Source organism: Kogia breviceps, chromosome 4, assembly GCF_026419965.1.
Source record: "Kogia breviceps isolate mKogBre1 chromosome 4, mKogBre1 haplotype 1, whole genome shotgun sequence".
NCBI lineage: Eukaryota > Metazoa > Chordata > Mammalia > Artiodactyla > Physeteridae > Kogia > Kogia breviceps.
This window is the reverse complement of record NC_081313.1, coordinates 28,893,617-28,920,061: the sequence shown is the minus strand read 5'-3', so window position 1 is coordinate 28,920,061 and position 26,445 is coordinate 28,893,617. Positions and strand designations below refer to the sequence as shown.

At 38.3% G+C, this 26,445-nt stretch overlaps 1 protein-coding gene across 1 annotated transcript; it reads right to left on the bottom strand.

Moving 5' to 3' along the window:
* Nucleotides 1–177: 177 nt before the first annotated feature.
* LOC136794127 (sperm flagellar protein 2-like) lies at nucleotides 178–26,199 on the bottom strand. Its single transcript, XM_067033292.1, has 8 exons — nucleotides 26,121–26,199; nucleotides 18,069–18,221; nucleotides 15,067–15,128; nucleotides 12,789–12,896; nucleotides 9,647–9,899; nucleotides 2,853–2,961; nucleotides 1,663–1,820; nucleotides 178–233 (listed from the first exon to the last, which is right to left on the bottom strand). The coding sequence occupies exons 1-8, from the start codon at nucleotides 26,197–26,199 to the stop codon at nucleotides 178–180; spliced, it is 978 nt and encodes a 325-aa protein (XP_066889393.1).
* Between the last annotated feature and the right edge of the window lie 246 nt (nucleotides 26,200–26,445).

Here is a 26,445-nt window from a genome sequence, read left to right as displayed (position 1 = left end):
CCTGGCCCAAAATAACCCTGTTTTTTTTTTCCCCCTGTTGCTAATGACTTCCCTGCCCCACTCTCCTATCTAAAAAAGCCTTCCATTTGTACTGTTCCACAGAGCGCCCTTCTAGTTGTTAGATGGGATGCTGCCCAGTTCAGGAATAGTTGAACAAAGCCAGTTAGAGCTTTGAATTTACTGGGTTGAATTTTGTTTTTTCTTAGCATATATTGTCAGACTCTTTTCTGTGCCTATATATTTAATAACAGACAAACTTTTAAAAACAAAAAGGGACAATTTAAATATAACCTGATTTTCCCTACTAAACAGTATATTATGATCATTTTTAAACAGCAGAATATTTATAGAAGTACCGTATTCTTTTATTTTTTGTTTTTAGCTTAATCAGGATGTTTAATACAGAGCACTGGGCTAGGTGAATGTTTATTCTTTTAATGGCAAAATATTTATTAAAGATAATTAACTAATTGGAATGTAAATCTTAAATAAGTGGCAGTAGAGTCTGTTAATGTAATAAGTGATCAGAATGTAAAATCTTTAGGAAGATGTTGAAGTGAGTCTGATAGCTGGCAAAAACTGATTCTAATTGGTAGATGTTTGAAGCTACAGCCTAGAATCAGTTTGCTTTTGCCTCCCAGTCAAGACTCTAGAGGTTTCCTCCCTCCTCTCAGCCTAATTTCTGAGTGTTAAATAACATGTTAAGCCTCTTATATAATATATGGGTTGATTTTTGTTTTGTCTGAAAGCTTCACGTGGGTGGTTTTGAGGAGCAGACATTTCGATGTGGATGCTTGCCTTTCTAAGTGTGAGCTCCTGGGTCCCCAAGGAGACTGTGGCTTATACCTATGCACTATTTTGGTGTCAGTTCACCGATACATTATAGTAGTTAGGTCATAAATCTAGGGATGGGAGACAGCATGCTACCAAGGCAGTTTTAGAATCCTTGTGATATTATTAATTTTGACCATTTTTTGTTATACCAAGAAATTGCAGTTGTCAATATAGTCAAGGGTGATTGATAAACAAAAGGGAAAGATTTATTTCTGAATTCATTTCTCAAAGGTAAAATCTCCATCGAAGTCTGGCATTGGCAGTGTATGAGCCTAAAATTCCTTTCAATAACAAATTCCAATAATACTATGAAAAGTTAATGGGCAATTATTATTGGTTGAATGAAGGAGGAAGGAGGTCAGGATGGTTTAATGTAGGTGAGATGCACCCAGGAGCAGGCTTATAAATAAGTAGTTAATAGTCAGTAAATTCATACCAACACAAGAAGATTTGGGGGGAATAATCTGCCTAGTGTTCATTCTAAAAGGATAATTCCACTCATTGTTTCCTTATAGTGCTGAGGTCAACAGATTGAAATCTTTACCCTTCTCTATAACATCCTTAATTTTAACTCTGCTATTTTTTTCACCTGAAAACAATCTTTCAGCAAGATGACCTCTTTTGATTAAATTAAATTAAAATGAAGAGAGAAAAAGCTTTTATTTAGAAACATTTGCAGTGGAAAGCTAAAATCAGAGGTAGAAGATACTTATAGATGGTATGATCCAAAGAGAAGAAATTTGCAATCGCATTTTCACTTCCTCCTAAATTCATTAAAACCACACATTTTTGTTATGTAAGCTCAAAATTATAAATAACTGTAATTACCTTTATTCTCTTTTTTCATTATTTCAGTCATAAACATTTCCTTTACTTTTTGGCACAAAGACTGTTTATCTATGTCGGCATTAATTTTTATCAAAATGTTTTCTGGCTCTGTAAACCATTGCTCCAATAAAGGCCAGTTGTCCAAGAAGCCAACAATTCTGCAAAACCCAAATGTTATATGAATATAACATATTGACTGAAATATTAGAGTAACATTAAGCAAGATTTACCTGATGTATGTAATGAAAAAATAAGCTGCCAAAAAAAATCTGAAAAAGCAACTTTAAGAAATCTACAGGCAATGAAATACTATCCACTTTAAAGAAGAAATCATTTAATGCCATCTAGCCATATATTTTGAGGCATATGAATGAGTAAAAGATTTGGCAATTCTATCATTTCAGGAAACCTTTAGTGTGGGTTCATGTCTTTAAGTGAAGATCTAAGGAAACATCACCTATATTCATAGCAGACTAAACTCTGAACACCCTTCCGATGGTAGCTACAGCCTGGGCCACATAGGTCATCTACTTTTTCTTAGAGAAGTTAAAGAGACCTTTGAGTAAGTATAGATGGTTCTGACTTATTTGCTTTACTCAAATATACTCTTGGAATGATTTTTGAAACAGTCTTGACTTCCAAGAGTAGACAGGCTTAATGTAGCTCAAATTCCTCTTCCCTGGTTCAATTCAGATTTTTAGAGTTCTCAAGGTTTCAAAAATTTTTCTAATTTTGTCTAATTTTTTTTTTCCAATGAGCAAATTGCATACGATTGAAAGAAGGTTTTTTAAGCATAACTTCATTTTAGTAACACAGAAGTAGTTTTAGAATTACACTCTATAGTCTGATGCTTAGCTCTTTGACATTCCATGATCTTCATTGGCATTTGCTGAATGAGGGCTGAATTAGGATTCCATATAATGAACTTGTAAGTTCATGTAGCCATAAAGGGAAATGTTGCCTGATTTAATTCTTTTCTTCCCAGACTATGATGACTTGTGCTCTGAATATAAAAGCTAACATATAAATATTTCACTCAACATCAAAGCTACTTAGTTTTGTTTTACCTGTAAAAGACTGAATGCTAAGAAATACATTTTTTTTCTAGATCTGATGATTCCAAAGTGACTAGTTGTCAGTCTGTTCAAAGGGTAAGAAACAAGAAGCAAGAATTTGAGTTTTAAACTAACCTATGCTGTATCTGATCTCTTAAATTCTGGTCTTCATCCACATCTTGGTTTTTAGCAGCTACACGTTGATTGATGTCTTCATGAGGAGTTTTACTTGAAAATGCTTCAGCTATGTTATGGAAATTACTTAATTAGACAATTTGCTAAAGCAGTCAAAGTTTCAGTAGCACTGCTAAAAGGTACTGATACAAGAAAGTCAGATAGACATGGTCTGCCTTTGGTCCAATATTAATTAAAATGTTTAACAAAATGTTGAAAAAGTATAGTTTTGGGATCAGAATTCAAATTTCCCTTGGAAATTGGGGAAAATGAGGTAAAATACAACATTAAAGGGGAGCTGTAGTTTTAAGATAGAGCGTCTTGGGACTGACCATGAAGAGATGAGAATAAAAAATGATGGTTTGTCATGAATAACAAATTAGGAAACAATTAGAAAATCAACACCATGCTGTAAAAGCTAAGAATGAAATAGCAGGGTGGCCATAAAGTCAACTATGCAACTTATTTGTGGATATTATATTACAGTACAATAAAGTGATTTATCTTTCTTTCTAAACTTTATGATTTCTCTAGAAGAGATATAAAGGAATATACGACAAGAGACCAAAACCAAAAACGATCTCAACTTCTCTGATTGAGTCCTATTCAGGATTAAGGTATGAAGTTCAGAATATTCATGAATTCAGAATAAATGGAAAATCATAAAGAGGAAAAAATGCCTTGAACTAGATTAAAAGGAATTAGATTACTCAGTCAATGCAAGAGAACATTGAAGAGTGAATTAATAGTGTTCAAGAAAATGAAGGACCTTCACAGGATATAGCAATCAATTGTTCTCCCTTTACATTCATGATAGAAAAAGAGGAAATTAAGTATTATAAGTAACCTAGAGATGACTTAAGGTATATGGGAGGATATGCATAGGTTCAATGCAAATATCACACCATTTTATATAGGGGACTTGAGCACCTTGGATTTTGGTATCCAAGGGGGTTCTGGAATTAATCCCCTATGAATGCTGAGGGAAGACTGTATTACGTTATTTTATATTCACAGCAAAACTTGTGAAGTAGGATTGTGACTCTAAAATTGTCCCAAATGGCATAGTTCATAAATGACAGAGAAAGGATTTGATTCCAGTCAATCTAATTCCAATCTCTGAACTTCTTTTTAATTTTTAAACTATTGCTTGAACTATACCTGCCCAAAAGAATGCATACATGATTAGCCAGCTCAATGACTTCCCAAACTGAAAACAGCACCCAGATCAAGAAACAAACATTATCAGCCCTAAAACCCCCCTCATATTTCTTTTCAGTCACTATAAGTGACTAAAGTTATCCATCCAGAGCCTGCACTCAAAGCCTCTCAGTACCTCTCCCCATATTATGAACACTGCTGTTCCCTCTCAGGCTGACCAATGGCCCAAGGCACTGGCTAAAAACCCAGGCAGCCACCCACTCTTCCCTTCTGACAAGAGCTTATGCTCCCACACTGGCTGAACCTTCTCCTTAGGTCTCCTGGTCTCCTACCAGTTGGCTTTGAGTCTGGGGCACTCCTCTCTGCCCAGCCCTGGAAGGACTGATGTTCAGTCTTTGAGCCCACTTGGCTTTGGCTGCATGAAGGTTGCTTCCTTGTGATGATATTCTTCAGGCTTCCCCACGGACCCCAAGCATTGCAGGGCCATGCTGCAGGCAATGCTGGTAACTGGGCTCCCACACCCCAGCCCAGGCCTTAGGACCCCAGCCCACTGGTCTGGGAGGAGGAGAGAATAACACCTTTATTTTGAAAATCTGTCCTCCTTTGGCTTATATGATATTACTCTCCCTCGATTTCTTCCTTTCTCTCTAGCTGCTGCTTCTAAACACTTCTTCCTTTGCTCTCCCCATTGGCTGTCTTGACTGTCATCCTGGGTATTTTTTAAAACACACTTTTCTTCCGAGATGATTTGTCTTACCTTCAAGCCCTTAACTTTAGTACACACTTCCCTCCTGACACCGAGACCCATTTATAGAACTGCCCTCTGAACATCTTACCTTAAAAGTCCCATAGGTACCAGGTACTTCAAGTTCAACATGTCCCTAAAGAAACTCTTGTGTTTCTTTCCATATTGTCTAAGTGAATGGGATTATCATCCAAAAAATTGTGCCAGTCAGAAACTTGAAGTCACCTTGTTCTCCCTGCACTAAATTCACAACATAATGAATGCCCCCATCCCAACTGATCAGTAAAGTTCTATAGTTTCCCCCTAAATAGCGCCTGAAGCTGACTCTTTTTACCTTGCCTCTCTAGCTATCTTAATGCCGGTGTTGCTTTTCAGATGGTGATAGTTTTAGAACTCATTTCATTGCTTCCAGTCTCACTCCCCTTCCAATGCATCCTCCACACTGCAGCTAGAATGACCATTACGAAAAGCATATTGAATTGCATTAAATCTCAGCTTTAATAGAATTCAGTGACCTCTCATGGCTTCAGGATAAAGTTCAAACACTTTAACTTGGGGCAAGACTTTTCAGCTGGCCCCTGGCTACCCTCCAGGTTCATTTCTGTCACTCTTCCACACCCTGCTGCCTCTCAGCTCTAATGATAATCTTGCTGTTCGCTAGATGGACCCTGCTTGCCGATTCCCTCTCCCTTCCTCCCTGTCTCGGTCTGGTAAATCTCTTCCCATGCTGGGCTCACCTAGTATAGCATATAAGTGACTATATTATAATAACCCGCTTATTTGCATTTCTTCTCCCACTACATTGTCTTAAGGACAGGGACTTGCCCTTCATTTCTGTACTGTCAGTTCCTGGCATGTTATAAATGTTAGGTAAATATTTACTAGTGGCACCCTTTTAGCTCCCATCACTCTATAACAGTGTTATCTGATAAGACAGATCTTTCTGAGATGATGAAAACGTTCTGCTTCGGTGCTTCCAGTAGGGTAGCCACTAGTCACATATGTATATGAAATGTGGTCAGTGTGACTGAGGAACTTAATTTTTAATTTATTAATTTTAAATCATTTAAATAACCACCTGTGGCTATTGGCTGCCATGTTGGAAGTGCAACTCAATACTATAACTCCTTGGTTCCTTAGCTACAATTTCCACCAAATTCTTTGAAGGCAGGATCCATTTCTTCTTTATTACAGAGTCACCAGTGCCAATCACAGTGTCTGGCATTTAGCAAGCACGCAATAAATAATAAGTGAATATGTGAATGAACAAGATATTTTTGAAGGATAGAATTTCATCTGTCCAAAAGAGTTCAGGTGGGGTCTTGCTTAAGATGAGGAGAGCAAATTGGCAAAGTGATCTTTCAATGGCCATTCCAGTCTTATATTCTAAAAAAGAAAAATCTTAAGATATGTAAGAATCACACTTTATCTTAGCTTAAAATACTTGAACATAAAAGCTGCAGATAGATTTTCAAAGTTGTGGACATATTTAGCCTACTCAATTCTGACCAAAACAAGTAAGAACTATAACCTCAATGATTTCATACCAGTTTTTGTGATTTAGAAGAACCTAATCTAGTAGTTGGCTCAGTTCACTTCAGACCTAGAATATATATGATTAGAAATACATATAAAAATAAAAAAATTAATAGGGCTTTAACACTAAGTTCTGAGGGTAGATAAATAAGATTATGTGTATATGTACAAAAAACTTGACAAAAAAAAATTCTCCCTGTCGTAGTGAATAAAGGGCCTTTCTGAGCCTAGTTATAAGTAAGTGGTCTAGAATTAAGAAATTCAACTAGTTAGATGCTAACATCAGCTTTGATCAATTTTCCAGAACCATTTGTCATGTAATTTTGATAGGGAATTGAAAGAACTCAAACTGGACTGAGTAGATTTCTTGAAAAATTTGTGCCAATTGGTTTCCTTTTATTTTTTGAAACACACAACAGATGCTTCCTAGGGATCCTCAAGAGGGTAGGCAAAACTTCTAAGGCCCTTGTAGGATTATAATCAGCTTTCAAGGACCATCTCACCCACAGGTCTTTGTGTGTACTCAATAACTCATCATATCTTGAAAGCAAGTCAGACTGATTTGAGTTCAGGGCCTTATTCTGTCAGTAGATGGCCATGGATTGGCGGTATTCTTTGCCAGCCGTCAGATGATCCTGAACAGGGATGAGAATTTGGCTGAACAAGCAGAATCATCACGACTGTCAGCATAGCTCCCTTGTATGGAGAGAAGTAAATTCTCCCTTTTGAGATCTGATGGACAGCATCCAGGTTAAACTACTGGGCTCAACAGCTGAAGTCATATCTAATGGCTTTGTCATTTTATTTAAGTAAACAATGAAAGGAAGATCTCAAAATTATACAAACTCAAAATAAGGAAGAGTGTGACCTTGGACGAGTCAAGTGCTCATGCTTTAAATTTCCACCTATAAATAAAGGCACTGGAATAGATGATCCCCTAAGTCTCTCCTAGCTCCGAATGTCATTGTGTTAGTAGTAACAGCAATAATGAAAGAATGATGTTACCATTTGTTAAAGGGCATTTTTTTTTTTTTGTCTTTTGTGGTACGCGGGCCTCTCACTGTTGTGGCCTCTCCCGTCGCGGAGCACAGGCTCCGGACGCGCAGGCTCAGCGGCCATGGCTCACGGGCCCAGCTGCTCCGCGGCATGTGGGATCCTCCCGGACCGGGGCACGAACCCGTGTCCCCTGCATCGGCAGGCAGACTCTCAACCACTGCGCCACCAGGGAAGTCCAAAGGGCAGTTTTTTTAAAAGGTAACAAGACACTCAAACAAATGTGAATGACATCATCTAATTTTTCAAGTAATGAGGGAACCAGTAAGATGTGATGTTACAACGAGTACAAATGACAATCTGAATAACAGACCTATTTACAGGTAGTCAGGAATGCTGAAATAGTTGGTAATAGATGAAAGACTGGTTACTATGTATACAGCAGTGTAATATTTGGAATCATCTTTTCAAAGTATAGAAATTAATTTTATCTTAATTAAATCAAATTCATTTGCATGTCCATGAACCAGGATCATTTGAATTACTATTAGTCTCCTACGATTTATAGTTACAGAAGAGCGGAGTCAAAGCCAATGAAAGGCATAGACCCCTCTGAAACCAGACACTCCTCGGGGTCCAAAAGACAATACTCAACCTTCTATTGAAAGGGTATCCAATAACGTTTTGTTCAATTCAAAGTCTTCCACTATTTTTCCTATCATGTACCAGATTCTATCCTAAATGTTTAACATTTATGTCATTTAATACCTGTGATATTGTGATATAATAAGAAATATATATTTGGACTTTGGCTCCTGACACAGAGCTATGAAAACCCTTGTAATTTCCTGAGTGATAGAGGTCGAAGGAGCATTTTTAAAAATTTATAATATGCCCCTTTGAACTTTATCTGAGTTTATGCCAAAGAGGTGACTCTTGGATGGTAGGACCCTGTTGCCTGAGAAACCAAGTGACTCGAGGGCTAGAACTTTCAGTCCTACTCTAAGGAGGGGAAGGGACTAGAGACTGATCACCAACGCTCATTGATTTAGTCAGTCATGCCTACATAATGGAACCCCCATAAAAACCCTAAAGAAGGGATTCAGAGAGCTTGTGGGTTGGTGAATGCATCCACGTGCCGGGAGTGTGGCACCCCCCGAAACGCCATGAGGATAGAAGCTCGTGAGCCTGGGACTCTTCCAGACCTTGAACTATGTACCTCTTCATCTGGCTGCTCATTTGTATCCTTTATGGCATTCTTTATAATAAAACAGTAATAGTAAGTAAAGCATTTCCTTGAGTTCTGTGAGTCATTATAGAAAATTATCAGACCTGAGGAGGGGTCATGGAAACCCCCAATTTGTAGTCAAGTCAGACAGGAATGTGGTTAACCTGGGGACCCACTACTTGAGACTGGCATCTGAAGTGGGGAGAAGTCTTATGGGACTGAGCCCTTAACCTGTGAAAACCTGTGATAACTCTGGAGAGTTAGTGCCAGAATTAGCCTAAATTATAGGACCCCCCAGTTGGTGTTTTTCAAGAATTGGAGAACAGGGTGGTATGGAAAACCCACACACCTTTGGTGTCAGAAGTGTTGTGAGTAAAGAAACAGTTTTCCCTTAATATCCAAAACAATACAATGGAGCATTCTATTATATAGGAGGGGAAATGGAGGTTTGGAAGAAGGAAGTACCTTTCCCAAGGTCAAATGCCTAAGAACCTGGAAAGCCAGGGTTCAGGAATATGTGCTTTTACCCATAACCACTGAATCTGTGGAATAAAGTAATATTTCCATTTCAACAATGAAAAGTAGGTAAATAAACCATGAACCTTGGCAAGACTATTTGACCCCAGTGTGGAAGGACTGCAGCCAACTGATACCTGCTCCTCAGTTAACACGCAGTCCAAGGGAAGGATGTTACCAGATGCTTGCTTGCAGCACCAGTGTGGTTCATGAACTTCATTTGGGCGGCACACCAAGATGAACTAGATAGCTACCAGCAGCCCCTCCACATATGCAAGCCTCGAAAAGGAGGGCGCCTCTGGGCCAGGGGAGCTGCCGCGTTGATGGAAGGGTTGAATGAGATGCTTGTAGTTGGCATGGAGTTCTCCACGAGCTCCAGGCTTGGGCTACAGTGCTGAACACTGATGGAGCCCCAGGAGGCAACTGGGCTGTACTAGGTAATCCTTTGGAAGCCTGAAATGGATCCTTTATTATCCACTTATAATTGTAAATGGGAATATTCACCATTTCAGGCAAAGAAAAATAAAGAGCTCTGAATTATAGAAAAGAATATTTTTAAAAAGGTGTCCAGCTTACCCATGATGTCATTCATGCGATTCAGTGAGGAATTATCTGAAATATCTAATAACATGACAAAATCAAATGCAGAAGAGGGAAGAGGCACTTCTCTGGAAGTTGTAGGGTCAACAGCCAGTGTGGATATTTGTGATTTCTTTCCCTCCAGGTCTATGAGGTTTCTGTTGCAGCCTGTGAGTGCTTCCTCCAGAAGCTTCGCTTGGTTTAATGTCATTGGAAAGCCATCCAGGACCCAGCCTTTAGATATAGGTATCTGACTAAATTAGGAAAGGACAAATCATTAACATTTTGATAGACACAAGTCCTTTAGAAATAATAACCCAGTGAATCTTGCCTTTTTTTTTTTTTTTTTTGTGGTATGCGGGTCTCTCACTGTTGTGGCCTCTCCCGTAGCGGAGCACAGGCTCCGGACGCGCAGGCTCAGCGGCCACGGCTTATGGGCCCAACTGCTCCGCGGCACGTGGGATCTTCCCGGACCGGGGCACAAACCCGTGTCCCCTGCATCGGCAGGCGGATTCTCAATCACTGCGCCACCAGGGAAGCCCTTTTTATTTTTTTTTTATTTTTTTATTTTTTTGCCTTTATCTTTCTTTCAATTTCACAGTAACCTCCTTCTGCGTGAATTTTATTTCTTTACAGCCAAAATTAGGTTTCCTAATGTACCACAATCGCTCCCTTGCTCAAAATCCTTCTGTGGGTCCCTGCTGCCCTCCAAATCTATTCTAGAAGCCATATCATGGTATTTAAGATGAACTGGCCACGACTTACTTCCCTATAACTTCCCTTAACAATTTTGAACCGTTCACTTTGAACACACCAATCTCCTCCCTGTTATGTGAGTATAAATTGTACTTCCTAGCTGTGTTCATAGGCTGTTCCTCTTTAAAACCTCAATTTCCTCATCTATACAGTGGGATAACATAACACACCTCACAAGATGGTGGTGAGGATGAACTGAAATGACACATTTTAAGAACCCAGCACAGAGTGTAGCATATGGTGGATACTCACATCGCCAACCTGGAAATTTCTTCCTACCCCACCCAATGCAGCATGGAGTCATAACAGCCTGATCTGAACTCCTCTGGACCCTCATTCACTTCATCACACAATTTTTTAATTCTTATATTTCTTGACAGAAAAATTCAAGTGAGTCTTCTTTATCTCGGTTAGATTATAAGTTGCTAAAGGGTATGGGTCATTTCTTTGGATTTTGTACTCAGTGCAGCATCCTCTATAGAGAATAGGTGCTCCAAGAATAATTTTAGTTCTTTAAATTGGAAAAAAACTTCAACTTTGCTCTTCCCAAACCCTTCAATTATGTAAGATTAAGATTTTGATTTTTGGATACAAAGTTATGATTTCATTTCTTTCTCTATTAAAACTCATTTAAACAATTAGAATCCCTTTCTAAAGTCTTGGAAGTCTGCTTTGGTGCCTGTACACGATCCTTCTATCAGTGTGGCAAGGAAGAAGGGGGAAAACCAAAGTTCAGAGGGGTTTTATTACTTGTTCAAAGTCATGAAATTGCAAGTGACTCCAAATCCAGTGATCTTTCCACAGTCGCAAGCTGCCCTCAGGTCACTGCTTCTATTACCCCTATTAGGCTATGAAGAGCAAGGAAAGCCTGCATTTTGCTTTTATAATTTGTCCAGAGTGTGGTAAGCGTTCTGCACGGAATGAGTTGTTGATTCATTGGCCTCAGCTAGAGGAGAGAAATTTCTTGAGCACTTTACCAGGTCTGAGGGACCTCTTCTCTGGACCACCTCCAGTCTCAGGAGCTACTTCAGAGGGAGGAGAAGGTCAGGGCCACACTTGTCATGCTGTAGTGTGAGGACACCAGACAACAGGGAGTGAGGAGACCTGGGCTTTGGCTCTGGCTACGCCGCTAACCAGATACGTGACTGGATTGCCTAACTGAGCTGCCACGTGCCTTCCTTTCCTCAGTGAAAATGGACGCATTTGGACTAAACGAAAGGATGTCAAACTGATGACAGGTCTCTAACGGTGCCTCAGGGGCAGAGGGGATGACGGTAGTGGTGGTGGTGGTGGGAGGGTAGTGGAGTTCTGGGGATGGGGTATAGACACTCCCACTTCAGTGAAACCACAGCTATGATCTGCTTTATAGCTGATGCTTTTCATATACAATTTTCTTTGAACAAGGACTCCCATGGCCTATTCCAGTACTGGAAAATGTTGCAACTATTAGAATGAGATCCTTTCCAGCTTTGAGAATAGCATCACTGTGGCCCAGTTTCTTCAGGGTTGCATTCAAAGGGTAATCAGTCCAAGATACATCACAACTGAGAGGCAACTTAAATCTCTAATGAGGTCTCTTAAGAAAACTCTAAAGGGGGAGTCCATTCCAGATGCCTGGCAAAACTTCTCCAAAACCTCCTGTGCTCACATCTCTCGGTCTTAACGTTTCCCAGGCAGCAGAGCTACCCCAATCCCCTCACTCACTCGAAGCTCTGCAACACCCTGCAACAGGAGCCTTGTTGATTCCTTTTTCCAGCCTGTTCAGCCTCATTCCTTTATTACACGGATCAACCGAGCCCCTATGGATTCTTTTAATTTCTGTCTTTTCTGCATTGTAAAGGAGGGCTGAGGAGAATCCTCTATCCTTAGAAAGGAGGAATTACAATATTATAGCCTACTTAAATGTTTTCTTTACCCTTATTGCAACATTATCTCTGTGTTATGCATATATGTGAGTCCTTGCCTGTGCAACCTCTACTTTCTCATGGCCTTCCTACCCTGCACTGCCCAGTCTTTGGGTCGCAGGGGACACTGCCTCCTCCGGAAACACAAAATAAGGAAGCACGCTGGCCCGTGACCACATAGTTAGGGTCTCTCTTCTCCAAATCCCTTGGCTTTTCCAAGTATCTAATTTCTCCTCGAAATCCCCACACAAGATAGAACTTAACCTGAATTCACATCTGGGCGAATGAAGTCAGGTTGGTAAAGGGTGGGGGGGAGTGAAATATAGACATGTAAATCACAGAATTTATCTTTATCTTGCTGTGTTTTCTTAGGTAAATTCATTAGATGCCGAACATAAAAATTTTTCTGTATTATTCTTTATAGAACTCTATTTGATAAAGAACATATTAAATAGATATAAAAGAGAAAAGTGTGATACATACTTAATAGCATTTACCAGGATGCTGACTAGCAACGTATCAGATATGCTCTTTCCTTTCTTCAGCAACTTTTCTGATTTTGCACCAAGCTGAGCACGCACAGTGAGCTGTGAAAATAAACAATGGTAGGGGACAGCTCATTGCAAAGTCAGATTCCAAATATTTGGAGGGGAAAAAATTAAATGGTCGTGTTCTCTGGTGAAGACACTGTTCGTTTAGCACAATTTTGGAATCAGCCAAGCGTTTAAGGAAAATGTATATGCAGATTTCAGGGCCCCTCCTCTGGCTCCCTCCTTTCCAAGATCTTCCTCTTTAATGATCAGCTGCTCTGGCATCCCCAAACTTCATTCTCTAATATCTTAAATCAAAGAGATTAGGGCTTTCTTCTCGAGTTCTAACCACCCATGGCATGCAGATCCTCTGGGGTAACTTGCATAAGCCTGGCTTTTGGCCACTGAAGTTTTCTTCTGTCAGTGGTCGGATCCCATATATTTTCTGCCTGGTTTTTGCTGTTTGCTTTTTTGCTGCCTGCTTCAGGCTCTCAGATAATTAGCTTCTGTATTCTGTCCAGCCTTTGTATTATTTTTTTTTTTTTTTTTTTTTTTTTTTTAATTTTTTTTTTTTTGCGGTATGCGGGCCTCTCACTGTTGTGGCCTCTCCCATTGCGGAGCACAGGCTCCGGACGCGCAGGCCTAGCGGCCATGGCTCACGGGCTTAGTTGCTCCGCGGCATGTGGGATCTTCCCGGACCAGGGCACGAACCCGTGTCTCCTGCATCGGCAGGCGGATTCTCAACCACTGCGCCACCAGGGAAGCCCCAGCCTTTGTATTATTATCTGTAGGAAGGCCAGTCTAATTAAGCTGCTACATATCCACGGAAACATCCCTAGCGCCTATTCTGAAATGGAGTCAGCCACCAGAGTGAGCATTTTATAAGTCAAATGATACTCGGTCTCTACTGAAAACCCTGCAAAGGCTCCTCCTTTACTCCCAATGTCCTCATCACTGCCTACAAGGCTCTGGCTGGCCCGATTCTTCTCCCTTTCTACTCTTCTCTCTAACCTCATCCCTTCTCTTCCCCCACCTCGCTGGCCAACCGCCCTTCTGCTTCAAGACTGTCGTCCAGCTATTCCGGCAGCCTGAAATGGTTCCCCAGATCCAGTGGGTGATTCTTTCAATCTGCTTAAATCTCACTCTCTCAAGGTGATCTCCTTACCCTACGTTTCCTTTTTTGATGGCATCATCACCATCTAATGGTTCATATAATTAATTCATTTATTTGTGTGTTTGTGGTTTATTATCTCTTTCCATCTTTTAGAAAGTAAACTCAATAAAGTCCAGGAACCCTGCCTTTTTTGTTCACTGACATACCCACTCCCCCTTTACAACAATGCATGGAACAAAGTATGCCCTTTGGACTGAACTGAATATGGAATTTGGGGGATTTGTAACTCAATAAATGTAAACATACAAATATACTTAGTCTTTCTGCTAATTTACATTTAACATACACAGAGTAAAAATTATAAGTCCCCCTTTATCACTTTCTCTAAACCCATTTCTCTCCCCATAGGTCATCACCCTTACAGGTTGCTGTATATTCTTCCAAAACGTTTTCTATCTTTAAGCAGTTTTGAAATCTAAAATATTATGAAACTGGTTTCCTTGATGAAACAAACTACAAAAGTCATCAAATATACTTTTATTTATTTACTTTCATTTTATTTAATAAAATCCCACTTGATTAATCTGACCATTCTATTTGACGCTTCAAAATGTTTCCAATATACAGTAAAGCAATACTATATATAGAAATATTAGTTTGCATTAGAAGCAATGGCCTGTAGATTGTTGTAAACATTTTTTCAGGGATTAATAAAAAATTCTGCAGAGCCAACAGTAAGTCTAAGGATAAATTCTGGAAAAGAAATCTTTAAAGGTAAAGAAATTGTGAAAGGAAATAAAAGTCATAAATTAAGAGGTAAAGAAAAATACATAAATATAAATTTGGCATAAGTCTAAAAGTCTTAAAAGCATGTGTTTACTTTCTTACCTGGCAAAACTGAAAGCAATTTCCACTGCTTTAGATTCAAAGAATATTAAGAATATAAAAAATATCAAGTAAATTCAGGTTTAGCTAATTTCACCATCAGATTTATTTTAAACCAAAGAGGAGCACATTGCTATATCATTTCATTTGAAGATGAAAATGCTGTGAAAAGGCTTTGAATCGAAACGCATTTCAATACACTAGCAGCCAATATGTTATAGTACTTACTTCAGAGAAACTATCACTTGCTATGACTTCTTCAGCTTTTGATGTTTTTCTAGTATTGGTACCTAGCAATAGAAAAAGTGGTAAGAACATACTCCGGTATTTACAGCTAACAACCATGTTAACATTTGACCGTCTATGGCTTTGGACATGTGGGTTATTGGATTCAGCTATGCCTGAGATACTCAGAGGAAAGAAGTTAAAGCATCAGCACAGCATGGCGTTTACCTTCATTCCACAACATTAAGTCCCGGCCACTGTGTGGTTTGGTGTTTTCTACTACCTGCCAGTATGGCTCACTCAGAACAATATCATTAGAAATACTTTAACATAGTTTGGGTTCTCTTTTTGGAAAACAAGCCAAGATCTCAAGAGAAGTCCTTAAGATGTTAATGTGTTACATCTTTACTTTCCTGGATTATCAAGTTATAGGTAACAAACACTTCTGGAAGTGGAAAACTCTAGAAGTCAGAGGGTTTTTTAGTTAAATTCCATGGAAAAAAATAAGTTTTCAGAGTCTGTTTATAATTTACTGGACTTCTGTGATAGAATATGTGACAAAATATACTTATGATAGTTTAAAAATCAATTAAAATTATCTTGCAAGAAACAAATAAATGAAACAAGGGACAGGTTATATTCTTTTAAAGGATGGGAAACTTGACTGCTCTGGAGGAGTTGCCTGCTCATAATAAATGTGCACATTGTCCAAGGGTGATAGCAAGAATGGTGGTGGCACAGAAGGAACTGATTTTATTCTAGAATATGAGGCAACGATTGAATATGGCAAAGCCTTACTAGCACAAGTAGAAAAGATATTTAAGATTTAAAATTGTTTTCCTTCAATGGTTCTACCAAGGATCTGAAGGATTAAAGCCCAGATCCCAAGGGAGGTAATATTTCCTTGGGTTTGGAGAAGCTTGGTTCTATTTGCTTTGCCCAAGGCTGGGAATAAACTTAGCTTTATCTAAGGAACCGCTGCTCAGGTGGGTGGGAGAGACAGAGCCGCCGCCTTCCTCATCACAGTGAACAAAGCAGCAGCATGCAGAGAGCACAGCAGTACTCCCCGCAACTGCATGGGTGAGAAGAAACCATAAACTACTGTCTCCCTGCAGAGCCAGGAAGAGTGATGATGATTTAGCCTGGCTGTTTTCAAAACCACAGCAAAACTGAGCAACTACTTGAAGGGGTGTGAGAAGATTCCTTTGAAATTGTCATCTCTTATCCCCAGCTGTAGACAGTGGTTAGGTACGTCTGGGTTTATCTTGCTGTCTCTGTCACGTGACCATGTAGACAGCCATGCATCCCTCCCCATCTCCCCTTTCTTTCCCTGAAAGCTGGTTTGTGCTTACATCCGTGTGCTTTTACTGTTTATCTATCTGTCTCTCTCATGAAAATGATGGATGATGTGTTTTGATATCTTACTTACTAAGTCTGCTTTTATCTTCTGTTTCTGGTAATGCTTCAGCTGAAAATACATTTTGCAGATCCTTTGGGGAGGAAACACACGCGAGCACACATGGAGAGATTTTAACATTGTCATATTTTAATAACAGTCTTAATTTTATGTCTATAAGTAGGGTTTAAAAACATAGACTATTTTATTTAAAACATTAATGATATTAAGAAGAACTCAGTGAGTTCTGGAAGCAAACCAAATTTGATAATTGCACTCATAGAAACACATAGTGACCCATGGTATAATCTGTCTTTCAATTTCTATGTAAAATAAAGCAACTGTCATTTGGAAAGTATAGTGGGAGCTGAGAAAGAGGTAGAGTTTGTGGAAAACCACCTTAGAAAGAACAATCTTAGAGGTGTCAATCATAGCCAAAAGGGAAATAAAGGAAAAACATGTACTTTATCTATCACTGTATTGATTAGAATACAGACTGCCACAACAGAGAAGAAGAGGCAGCCCACCATGAAGAAAAACTCCCAGTTATTTTCAGAATCACGTTTAAATGGTATTTATTTTGCAGCTCATGCAAATGACCAGGATTAGATTCTTTGCTAATTTATTCAATTTCAGAAACAGGATAAGGCAGGGGAAAGAGGACCGGATTTAGAACGTGGGATTCCAATTACAGCCTAGCCGTCAACAAGCCTCTGACCCCAAGCAAATCAACTCATGTTTAGGGTCTCTACTGTCTCCCTTTAAAATGAGCAGGTTGGACCACACCATGATTCTCGGGGGCTGTGGGGGGGGGGACATTCTCCTAATTCCTGCCCTAGTATCTTTATGTAGTAATGTAGCAAGATGCAACACTGATGGAAACGGTAATGCAGGTAGACCGTAAGAGACCTTCCCCTACCAGCCACCCCTCAAAACTGAGATCTACTAGTCTAGGTCAGAGGGCTCCAAACTATAGTCCCTGGACCAAAATCGGCTGGCTGTTTTTACACAGTCTTTGGGCATCACTCCACAGGATAGCATTGTGAGGACCAAGCCGGGCGCCCCCCTCGCCCTCTGTCTGCTCCTCTCCAGCACCCTCCTTGGCCGCTGCCCAGGACTGGCATCAGGCTGCATCTACGAGATGGGGACTTGCTGTTGGCCACTGTCAGGCTCTTGGGAGTGGAATTCCATTCTGAGAGCGGGTGGCGTGGTGAACTCGTCCAAAACACTCATACCTCACCCCTCTCCAAGCCCGCACAATTGGGCCCCTCCACCCCTTTACCAGCTGGTGGCTCTTTCCTCAGGAGAATGTCTCCAGCTGATGGTAACTGAGCACAAAGCCAGCCCACCACCCTAAATGGCCCACCTAGGCAAACTGATGTGTGTGTATGTATGTGGGGAGTGGAGAGGGGGGTTGACATTTTCTCTCGTTATGTAAGTACCTATGTAATATCCTCGATATTGCTTCTGGGCCCATAAAACTTAAAATATTTACCCTCTGGACCTTTGCAGAAAAGTCTGACAACCTCTGGTCTAGAGGATCTCTTAGATGCCATCCGGTTGGAAATCTCTAATGTACAAGGTGAAGAAAAGAAAACTAAAATCTCACTTGCCTGGCTTTCTTTACTACTCTCTTGCCTAACTGGTACAGCCTTTTCTTCAGCTGCTTTCTGAAGGGCTCCGCTGCTCTTCTCATTGTTGTGAAATGCTTGGATAGCTTCTTGGACGAGAGTGTCAATAGAAAGTACCTGAATAGGAAAGCCTAAAATACAAAAGACAATTTTATTAATAACTTTTCATTTAGGAAATTGACATCATTGTTCTGTGCTGACTTCACCCTTAGAGTACGCTCTTCAGGGTGCCCCAGCAATGGTTGTTGAATCAAGCTGGTTTTTTAAATATGGCGGTAACATTCACATAACATAAAAAACCATTTTAACCATTCTAAAAGATACAATTCGGCGATATTTAGGTCATTACAATGTTGTCCAATCATCACCACTACCTTTTTCCAGAAAATTTTCATTACCCTAAAGGAAACCCTGTATCCATTAAGCAGTCACTCCCTATCACCTTACCCTTGCCCCCAACAACTGATTTGCTTTCTGTCTATGGATTGGCCTATTCTAGATGTTTCTTATCCATGGAATCATACAATATGTGGTCTTTTGTGTTTGACCTCTTTCACTTAGTATAATGTTTTCAAAGTCTATCCATAGCACATAGAGTACTTCACTCCTTTTATGGCTGAATAATATTCCATTGTATGGATATATCACATCTTGTTATCAATTCAGCAGGTGATGAACATTTGGATGGTTTCCATCTTTTGTCTATTATTAATAGTGCTGCTATGAACATTACTGCATATGGGTTTTTTGAACACCTCTTTTCAGTCCTTTTGGGTATATACCAGTGGTGGAATTGCTGGGGTCATATGGTAATTTTTAATTTAACTTAATGAGGAATCACCAACTACTTTGCATAGTGGCTACACCATTTTACATTCTCACCAGCAATGTATGAGAGTTCCGACTTCTCTATATCCTCACCAACACGTTTTTTCCAATTTTTTAAAATTATACCCATCCTAGAGGGTGTGGAGTGGTATCTCGTTGATCTTTTGTTAGGCTGCCTTTTAAAGAGGTCTATTTAACATCTACAATAGTGACTTACTGTTCTCTGCCTTGGACTGTTACAAGACAGACTGGCCTCAGTGAAAATTTTGAGTTTTCCAGTTAAAAACAGTAAAAGGTAAGTATTAGTGAAGAAAAACTAATTAAATAGATGGAAAGCTATGATTTCACTTGTAACTGAAAGAACTTCTAGATAAAAAGCCAAAAGTTTATTAAAGGGAAAGAACTCAATCAATATGAAGAATTAAAACATTTATAATTTTAAGTTGATTTCCTGTATTTCTTTTTTAAAAATTAATTGATTTATTTATTTTTGGCTGTGTTGGGTCTTCGTTGCTGCGTGTGGGCTTTCTCTAGTTGTGGCGAGCAGGGGCTACACTTCTTTGCTGTTCCCGGGCTGCTAATTGAAGTGGCTTCTCTTGTTGCAGAGCATGGGATCTAGGTGCATGGACTTCAGTAGTTGTGGCTCGTGGGCTCAGTGGTTGTGGTTCACAAGCTCTAGAGTGCAGGCTCAGTAGTTGTGGCACATGGGCTTGGTTGCTGCACAGAATGTGGGACCTTCCCGGACCAGGGCTTGAACCTGTGTCTCCTGCATTGGTAGGCAGATTCTTAACCACTGTGCCACCAGGGAAGTCATGATTTCTTTTCTATTTGTGACAAGTTATTACTTTCCTACTTCATCTATTGGTAAAGTAAAATCTATGATGAAAGTTTAAGTAAAGTTTAAGACATTATTTCTCTTTATACTGTGCATCATAATTATATAGCAAGCTCATATATCCGGGTTTCCCTGGGACAGTCCCAATTTTTGACTCTCTACTCCTAAAAGTGTCTGACTTGGACAATAAATTATGTGATCACCCTATTATAAAACTCTTGATGACCGAATTTCCCAATATATTTGCAGATTCTCATGTATGCTTTCTACAGACATAGCCATTTGCAGCTACAGTCATTGTAAATAGAATCCAATAAAGGAAAAAAAAAACAAAAAAGAAATTTTACTTTTCTCTAGAGACTTTAGAGCAGTAGTTTTTCCACTAAATGTTTTCCCCAACACGCATCCTTTTATAACAAATGAAGGTAACTCAGGTACTGTTGATTCAACTTCAGAAGGAAGAGAGCTTTCAATTAGTCTGTGAATCACATGGCCCAATATGCAATTGTTGGAGGGTGGTAAATTATCAACCATTTCTTCTGGTAAGGCCCATTCTCCAACCATGTTCTGCAAAAATAATAATGAAACAAACAAAACAGAAATATTCTTAAAAGTGGAATTTAAGTATGTAGGAAATATGAAAATTGAAAGTAAATATAAATTATAGCAAACAAAAGTGAATCAATACTTTAAATAATTATATTACATAAATGAGTAATAACATGAATAATACTTTCATATTAGACAGTGAAAAATGAGCTTCCCATATAAAAGCAAAAAAAACCCCAAACAAGCCTCTAAAATACTTCACAGTTTATGAAAGTAGGCATATTGAGTTGAAACAAATTGTAATGCAAGTTGAGCATTAAGACACTTAAATTGATATTATTGGTGAGAGATAAAAGACAGTAAGAATTATTTGGCTACCCTATGCAAGTACTAAGCTTAGTTTTACATATTTTAAAGGAAGATAGGTAAAAGAGAATTTTCATGCCCAATATGTTGTCCTCTCAGTTTACTATGTTTGACTTCCAGTTGTTGTTGTTTTTTTTAACATCTTTATTGAAGTATAATTGTTTTACAATGTTGTGTTAGTTTCTGCTGTATAACAAAGTGAATCAGCTATACATATAAATATATCCCCATATCCCCTCCCTCTTATGTCTCCCTCCCACCCTCTCTATCCCACCCCTCTAGGTGGGCACAAAGCACGGAGCTGATCTCCCTGTGCTATGCGGCTGCTTCTCACTATCTATTTTACATTTGGTAGTGTATATATGTCAATGCTACTCTCTCACAGGGGCAGGACAGGAATAACAACTTCCAGTTTTTTCAAGTTTCTTGCGTAAATGATAAAACAATTAGAGGGAAAGAAAAACAAAAACAAAAACAAAAATTGTACAGTCCACATTCTCTGACCTCTGTGTAATAAAACTAGAAATCAATTTTAATTTAATTTTAAAAGTTGAAAACAGTCTTTTTGAGTGATTCTTAGATTAAAGAATAAATTAAAACTATAAATGTCTATAAACAACAGATTAAAACAAAACATTAAAAATAATAGATTTATTAAAAAATATGAGATGGGAATCAAACTGTACTCAGAGGAAAATTCATAGTCCCTTAGCCTAAAATGCTTTGATTTAAAATTAAAAAGAAGGAAAATAAATGAACTAAGCATGAAAATAGGAAAAGACAATTTAAAAATAACCAAAAAGGAACACAGAGGAAGAAACTCATGATAATGGAAGTTGACAGAGAGCAAAACTATTGAGATACTTTTTATTGATATATTTCTAGAACTTATCCATATTAATCATAATGAAATTGTTACCAGTTCTGAACAAAGGTGAAGAATAGCAAGTATCAATTTTGTAACATAGGAATGAAGGTAACAACAGATTTTTAAGGAGACTTAAAAATCCTTAAGAAAATATTATGTACAACTCTACCATAATAAATTTGAATTTATTAATGTATGGTAAAAGTTATATTTTAAGAAAGTACAAATGATCAAAGCTAATTTAAATGGAATATTTGTAAAGGGGAAAACCATGAAAGAAATGAAAACATTGTCAAAAAACTATACCTAGTTGGGCTTCCCTGGTGGCGCAGTGGTTGAGAATCCGCCTGCCGATGCAGGGGATACGGGTTCGTGCCCCGGTACGGGAAGATCCCACGTGCCGCGGAGCGGCTGGGCCCGTGAGCCATGGCCGCTGAGCCTGCGCGTCCGGAGCCTGTGCCCCGCAACGGGAGAGGCCACAACAGTGAGAGGCCCGCGTAACACACACACACACACACACACACACACACACACAAAAAAAAAACTATACCTAGCAAATGTGATGACTCTGATGGTTAACAGAAAATTTTTCATTCCTTAATTAAATAGAAGTTTAAATGTTATTTAAAGTCTTCTGAAATATGGAAGAAGATAGAAAGCTTTCCAGTTCACTTGGCAAGACTAACAAAACACTGATACCAAAAAAGTGTCAAAGATAATTGACAAAGACAGCATCCAAAAAGAAAATGACAAGTCAATCTCATTTGGAAATATATTGCAAGAATCACGCATACAATATTGACAAAATCAGTCTATATTAAGGTAAAATAATTATATTAATTGACATTTATTACACACTCAGTATATCCCATATATTGCTGTTTTCAGGAATTCTCTCAAATGATTCTCACACAACTCTCACATAAGTATTATTATCTTGCCAATTTTGCAGAAGAGAACCCTGAGAATTACAGAGGCTGTTACTTGTCCATGGTCACAGTAAATAGTAATGGCAGAGCCTAAATTAGGACCCAGGCAGGCAGATTCCAGAACTATGTGCTCATAACCTCTATACTATATTGAAGTTGTCTCACCATGACTGAATAAGAGTTATTTCATGAATATAAGGAAGGATAAATATTAGGAAACCTATTATTATATCACATTAATAGGTTAAAATAAAAAATACAAATATATGATAATTTTGACCAAGAAGCATCCGATAAAATTCAGAATGCATTTCTAATGAGAAAAAAATTTAAACAAAACAAATCTCTTAACATGTTCTGAAGCAAAGATGATTTCCCTAACATTTTTACATATCTTATCAATATGTAATGGTGAACCAAAATGAACAACACATTTTTCCATTAAAGGCAGGAGCAAGAAAAAGATGCTCATCATTTACATTAATAGTCATATTATTCTGGAAGTTCTAGCCAATGCAAATAAGATAAAGAAAGAAGTAGCAAATGAACATATCTACCAAACAGAAACAGACTCACAGACATAGAGAACAGACTTGTGGTTGCCGGGGGGGGGGGGGAGAGGGAAGGATTGGGAGTTTGGAATTAGCAGATGCAAACTATTATATATAGGATGGATTAACAACAAGGTCCTACTGTATAGCACAGGGAAATATATTCAGTATCTTGTAATAAACAATAATGGAAAATGATATGAAAAAGAATGTATATATATATATATACATGTATAACTGAATCACTTTGCTGTACAGCAGAAATTTACACAACATTGTAGATCAACTATACTTCAACAAAATTTAAGAAAAAAAAAAAAAGAAAAAAAAAGGAGTAGTAGTGTTCCTAGAAGTAACAGCTGACTTCCTGGTGCAGAGGTAGCTGCTGCAGCCTGAACCTCTAGTGCTCCGTGGTGGTGACAGTTTTCTCATCAGAACTTGCTGTGATGGTTCTGATCATTTTCCTTGGAAGTTTAACCTTGAGCCTGGTTCTTGAATCTACCTAAAGATTCACTAAACTACCCAACATATTTTGAATGTGTTTTCTGCTTACTCAGCATAAGTCAACTTTTTTGCTTGCAGTTAGAAACTTTGACAAAAATCATTGGAATTGACAAGAAATAAAGAAAGAGCCTATATATAAACAGCCTCATATTTCTACTGAGGAGTGTAAGAAAAATGACTTGAATAAAGGGAAAGTCAAGAAGGTCCAATATTATAAGCCATTTAATTCTTCTCCAAATTAATCTCACTTAATGAAATGAAACAAAAGTGCTAGTGTCATTTTTGTTTTCCTTCAGGATGATATCCAAAATGGTTCTAAAGTGGAAGCAGAAAAAGAATTATAACGGATAAAAACATTCACTTAAAAACTGAAAAAGAAAAGTAATATGGGAGTGTTGCCTAACCAGATATTAAAGCACTTTTTAAGAACAAAGTAATAAAAAGAAAGATTTGCAGAAATAGGGTATTCAGTGCACAAAAATATAAATTCTAGAAACACATCCAAGTGTGTGTAAGAATTTAGTACCTAGTGAGATTTATGTGTCACATTGGCAGACAAAAAATTAGATTATTTTACAAGTGGTACTATCTAGTTTTGTGCCTGAATTTATGATGCGAAAACACAAGCGATAAAGAAATACGTTTTGAAACAAATAAACAAAGAAGTATTCATAATAGGTTTTTCTTTTAAATTGGTAGAATTTATTAGTATATACATATATTTGTCACTTCTCTACAAACTACCCTTTATTTGTAAAATTTATTTTGTTTTAGTTTAATGCCTTTGGTTTTTCTAACAACTCTGTGCATAATAATTACACGTATTATTCAAAATTAGGTAAATACTGAATTGATTTGCATAATTATTGATTATTATGATTGATTACTTGTTTCTGCTTTCATTCATTGGAATCACTTATACTTCTAACTAGACAAGTGATAATTATTCTATGTAATGTGACAATCAGAAAATAACCAAATAAAAAACGGAAATCAGAGAAACAGTGCTATTTTAAAATTATAAAGGCTATAAGTCCAAGGTCAAGTTTAAGTGGAAAGTTTTGAATGTTCTAATGATTTTTGTGCTATGCAGTCATTTAATTCATTCTGAAGGAAACAGTCTAGGACTTAAATCAGATGACCTGGGTTCCCATAATAGTTCTCCTACTTACTTGTTTTGCACCCTTGTCAATTCCCTCATCTTTGTATGATAATAATATCTATCTCACAGGGTTGTTGTAAAGATTGAATGAAAGGCTTGTGTAAGTAGCCTATGTGACCACTGACTTTAAATACTTAACTAGAAGTTCTCAGGCTGCTGCTGCAAGCACATAGTAGTGCCCTAAAGGAGGGGTGACAGCAGTCACATTTCTGCCCAAAGAGAAACCACGTCCAGCTTGTGCCACAATCAGAAAGGCACGCTTCCTCACAAAGGGGTCAGAAGAAAGCCCTATTCTATCACTGATTCGTTGTAGAATGTGGCCAAACACAATGGGATAGAATGTTGACTGTGAAGAGAACTGAATGCTGAGGTCAGGGAAAGGACTGGAGCCTGACCAGTGGAGATGGACAAATCGAGGATTTGGTAGAACACATTTTACAGCATCACCTTAAAGATACAGTTGTGAAATTCCTAATAAGACTAAAGATAAAGGATAAGTAGAGGGAAACATGTCAGGTTGGAACAAGAACATGATGAGGGAAAAGGAGGTCAGGAGAACTGAAAAAAGAAGGAAATTAGACCAGAATAAAAATGACTAGTTTAACGACAATGAGCTAAAGAGATCTTACTAGTTCATTAGTGAACAAGAACCAGAAATTTTTACCAGATCCTTATTTTATATGCTTGTTATATATAAATACATTAATTATATGATAAAATTATATAAAATTATAAAATGAAGTATATAATTCTTATTCCTTCTGATATTATTATAAATTGACATCTGACTATTAGTTTCAAGACTTTGATTCCCAGAGTGGGCAACATCAGGTAAGTATCACCTGGTACAAACTATTAGTTTACTAAGACACTTTTTCTATGTAGATGTGCTCCATGATACTTGCCCTTGATTACTATAAACTGTCATGCACATATAACAAATAATTTTTATCTCTTTATTTTAATATTAATATTTTTATTATACCTGTATAAATATCACCTGTATGCATTTTTGAGAAGGTATAAGATCCACCATCACCTAGAGTCCACCTGTCTTTGTGAATTCTTGTCTACCTCCACACAGAGATCATGAAATACAACAGAGAGTAAACAGCCTCTGCCTTTGGTCACAACCTGTTTTTTATTAATTTACCTACACTGAATTTTCTGGAAACTGAATCCTGAATCCTTGAGACCATGGTATCCACCTATTCTTCTCATCTTCACAGACTACATGGACCTAACACTGTTTTCCAAGCTGGATCCAATACACTCACATGCTTCCCTGTATTCCGTTGTAGGTACCGCATGGTTACCCAGACTTCCCACTCGGGTTACGTCCACCCTGTCAAATCCTTTTTGTTTCCTGTGGCCTACTGTGTCAGTACCCTTGGTCCTCTTGTTAGTAATCATGGTTAAAAGCATCATGAGTATTTACAGACAGCATCAGCTCGGAACCCATGTGCTTGAATGTGGGCTGAAGTGCACACTTCGAGGGCAAGCCTAAGATTGTCCATGTGTTCAATCCACTAGATTCCTCCTTGCCTGTAACATTGCCCAAGTGGTTGCATAATGATGCTGGTGGAGCTGTGTGGTTTTCGCAACAGATTCTGATTATTTCCCTGCACGTGATTATCCTTGGACCAAAGCAAATGCATCTCATTCTCATTTCTTGCCACTTCTAAAGATTCAAATTGGAAATACATCTTTCTGATCTACCCTTTAAAGAAGGGGAGATGTGGTTCACTTTGACCAACTTACAT